Source organism: Rhagoletis zephyria, unplaced genomic scaffold (assembly GCF_001687245.7).
Source record: "Rhagoletis zephyria isolate East Lansing unplaced genomic scaffold, Rhagoletis_zephyria_1.1 Rzeph_scaffold_01499, whole genome shotgun sequence".
Classification (NCBI taxonomy): Eukaryota; Metazoa; Arthropoda; class Insecta; order Diptera; family Tephritidae; genus Rhagoletis; species Rhagoletis zephyria.
The window spans coordinates 72,152-75,825 of NW_016158583.1; the positions used below are offsets into that span (position 1 = coordinate 72,152).

The window sequence follows — 3,674 nt, forward strand, 5'->3', positions numbered from 1 at the left end:
GCCATTAGTGGAACTCGACAACAACGACTGAGATATCAGCCGATCTGGGCGGGGTGTTGTAGCCGCTACAACAACAAAAACCCACTTTTCACGCAAATTTACGCCTTTTGGCAAACCAAACATACGCACAAACTTGTTCCAATCACACAGCAATTCATTTTTATTTTATTTATTTATTATAAGAAAAGGAGTGAGTGAATCACCCCTTTACTAGTGTTTGGAGCGCTAGTGTCAACCACCTTCGGCTCACTTTTAATTTTTTGTTTTTTGAAATGTTATTCGCATATATCTAAATGAGGGTTAACTCTAGATTAACCACATCAGATCAGCCAGTTTGAGGTAATTGTTTATTTTTTGGATCGATTTTACGTCGGTGTTTTTTAGTATCTCTATCGGAGTGGTATTTCCAAATATGTTGCGTCTAGCTGAGTCGAAAGCGTTGCAATCGTTTAACAGGTGTGGGATGGATAGTACGGGGTTGGGGCAATACGGGCACTGTGGCGGGGGCGAACCATTGAGTAGGTAGCTATGTGTAGCGATAGTGTGTCCAATGCGCATTCTGCTGAACCTTTTGAGGTTGTTGCAGTTTGTGCTAGTGGGGAAGTTAGGTGTGAGACCTTCGGTGTTCAGGTTGGTATAATGGTGAGTGAACTCTTTCCATCTTTCGCTTCTTCTCCTCGCTAGGTTTAGTTTAGCAAAATTGTGAAAATCTTTCTTTGGTACCAAGTTTCCCGTGTGGAGCGGTTGACTGGCTGCCTCCCTTGCTCTAACGTCCGCGGCTTCGTTGCCGTATATGCCAACATGGCTGGGAACCCACATAATTTTTATGTGATTATGCCTTTGATACAGTGCGTCGCGGATAAGTGTTATTAGTAGGTTGTTGTTGTTGTTCGAATTGGTTATAGATTCTATCGTTGACAAGCTATCGGAGACGATGACGTGCTTCTTTTTTGATTTTAGAGCAAATTGTGTTGCTAAGAGTATAGCATTAGCTTCCGCTGTATACACTGAACAGAAATCAGGTAGGTTACCCACCGCGATGGTATTACCATTTGCTTCAATGGCCGCGAAAGCAGTGATCTCCCTGATTTTTGTCCCATCGGTATATAGGAAGTTCCAATCCTGCTGTTTTAGATCCGTTTCTATTTGGGTGAAGCTTTGTCTGTACACTGCTGATGAAGTGGTGTTTTTATCATAGACCGTCAGGTTGAGTATCATAATCCTACGAAAATTGAACCATGGTGGAGGACGGTTGATGTTAGGTTTGAAAGGCGTGAAATCAATACCTAATTCGGCCGCTGTATTGATGCATCTTATTATGGTTGATTGACGGTTCGATGTTTTCATCCTTTTTGTTACTGCTTTGATAGCTTTGTGCAGGATTACGTTATTGGACTGCATGAGTTTTGGTATTAATTTAAGCGTATTATATTGGGTTCTCTCTTCCAATGACGGAAGACCTGTTTCAGTCAGAGTGCATTTCACTGGAGATGTTGGAAAAGCGCGTATACATATTCTGGCCGCAGAATGATATGGCTGTAGGATGCGGCTCAGGTTGCTCCGAGCACAGTACCCGTAAATGGCCAGCCCATAGTCCATTTTTGACAGCATTAGGGCTTTCGTTGCATTTATTAGCGTGTTAGGATGAACCAGGCAGTGTTTTGACGAAAGATATTTGATTATGTTGAGCCTAGTATCTAGGGTGGTTCTTAAATGTATACAATGTTGCTTAAACGTAAGTTTATTATCAAATAAGATACCTAGAATTCTTAAGCTATGACAATTAGGGATATTTACATTATTGTATGATAGATTTAATGGAGGACAAAGCCTTTTGTTGCAGATATGAAAAATTTTGCATTTATTGTACGACAGTTTGGCCCCTGAGGTATTTGACCATTCTGTGATTTTATATAGTATCTGCAAGAAATCGCCTTCTATCACCGTTAAATCTTTACATTTGGTAAAAACTAAGACATCGTCCGCGTATATTACATGAGAGATTCTCTTATGGTTTTGAAGAATGTTGTTAACTTCATCAAAAGCAATGATGAATAGAACCACTGACAAAGGTGAACCTTGTGGTGTTCCGTTAAAAAGTTTGTAGGTGTTTGAGAATTTGTTATTTAACCTAACAGAAAACGTGCGGTTGGATAAAAATGATTTCACAAAGTTGAAAATTTTAGGGCCAATTTGCCATTTAGTCAGTTGTTGCAGCACCACATGAGCGCCTATCCCGTCGTACGCCTTTTCAAAATCAAGGCTTAGTGTAGATACGTGATTTTTTGTCGCCAGTGCTGTCGTCGCGAAATGTTCAAAATACAGTAATGCGTCCGTTGTGCCTTGACCGTCTTTAAATGCCACCTGATGTGGGTACATGAGACCTTTAGAAGCTGCAAACCACATAATGCGCTTGGCGACAATTTTTTCCAGTGTTTTGCTTAAGCAGGGGAGAAGGGAGATGGGTCTATAGCCTAACACACTAGAGCCGCATTGCTGGGGTTTGGGGATTGGTAGGACAATTGCGCTCTTTCACGCGTGTGGAAGCTGACCTTGAACAAGAATGTTGTTGTAAAGATCTACTACTCGGTTTTTTGCCTCTCTGGGAAGATTTTTTATAATAGGGTAGGAGATGCGGTCTCTGCCAGGAGTTTTCCCTGTCATTTTTGTGAGTGTAAGGTCGAATTCGAAGTTGGTAATGGGGGATTCAATTTTCTTTGCACTTAATGATATTGGTATGTGCGAATATGTTCTACTAAAACACGCTTTTTTTTCTTCATTGAAAAGGTGGTGAAAATTGGAATCTTTGGAATAATTTGACCAGAACTGGCCCAAATGGTTTGCAATGTCTGCTGAGGAGTAGACAATACCGTCAGCTGTGTTCATAAAACGTATTGAAGTGGGTGTGTAGGTCCCTGTAAGTCTTTTGATGTTTGACCAGATTTTTTTTGGGTCAGAGTCGGGAGTTATTGACGCTGTTAGTTTCTCTAGGCTTTGCCTTTTGGCTTCTTTTAGCTTCTTTTTAAAATAGGCGTTCGATTTCTTGTATGCCAAAAGGTTATAAAGGGATCTATGTCTTTTGTAATTATGCCACAATTGCTGTTTTTTATCTCTAATTGAGGCAAGGTATGCAGACCAGTACGGGACTACCGATTTGTATGGTTTCAAGTGGGTTTGTGGAATTGACGAATGAGCAGCAGTTCGAATTGAACTGCATATATTTTTTGCTTCTTTGTTTATATTCTCCGACTGTGCACGTGCTGATATGAGTCTATTTACTAAATATTGAAATTTCGGCCAATTTGCATGATCTGTTAGAAATTTAGGTTTGGGGAAACCAGGGTTTGACGAAGCTGTAACTATTTTGGTAAGCAGTGGAAAGTGGTCACTTCCATGAAGCTGTGTTAAGGTAGAACAGGTAAGGTTGGGCCCTATACCGGTGGAGCAAATGCAGCCGTCTACATGTGTAAACGTTTGGTGGGTTGAGAAGTGTGTTGGGGCCAGGTCGTTTAAGACCATGAGGTTCTTCGACAATATGAAGTCTTCCACTATTTTGCCTCTCTGGTTTGTAGTTGTTGAGCCCCAGAGTGGACTCCATGCATTTAAATCCCCTACAATTAATATATCGGAAGAAATATTGGCCGTTAAGTTATGGAGGACGTTTGTGTTGAATG

General features: G+C 40.9%; 1 protein-coding gene across 1 annotated transcript; it reads right to left on the reverse strand.

The window, feature by feature from the left end:
* Positions 1-1,202: 1,202 nt before the first annotated feature.
* Positions 1,203-2,689, reverse strand: LOC108364230 (RNA-directed DNA polymerase from mobile element jockey-like). The gene is made up of 2 exons (XM_017617823.1): positions 1,765-2,689; positions 1,203-1,643 (listed from the first exon to the last, which is right to left on the reverse strand). Exons 1-2 carry the CDS (start codon positions 2,404-2,406, stop codon positions 1,632-1,634), a joined length of 654 nt encoding a protein of 217 aa, XP_017473312.1. The 5' UTR covers positions 2,407-2,689; the 3' UTR covers positions 1,203-1,631.
* Positions 2,690-3,674: the final 985 nt, after the last annotated feature.

Coding starts and splice junctions, on each gene's coding strand:
- LOC108364230 (XM_017617823.1), bottom strand. CDS start 2,406: ATGTGGTTTGCAGCTTCTAAAGGTCTCATGTACCCACATCAGGTGGCA.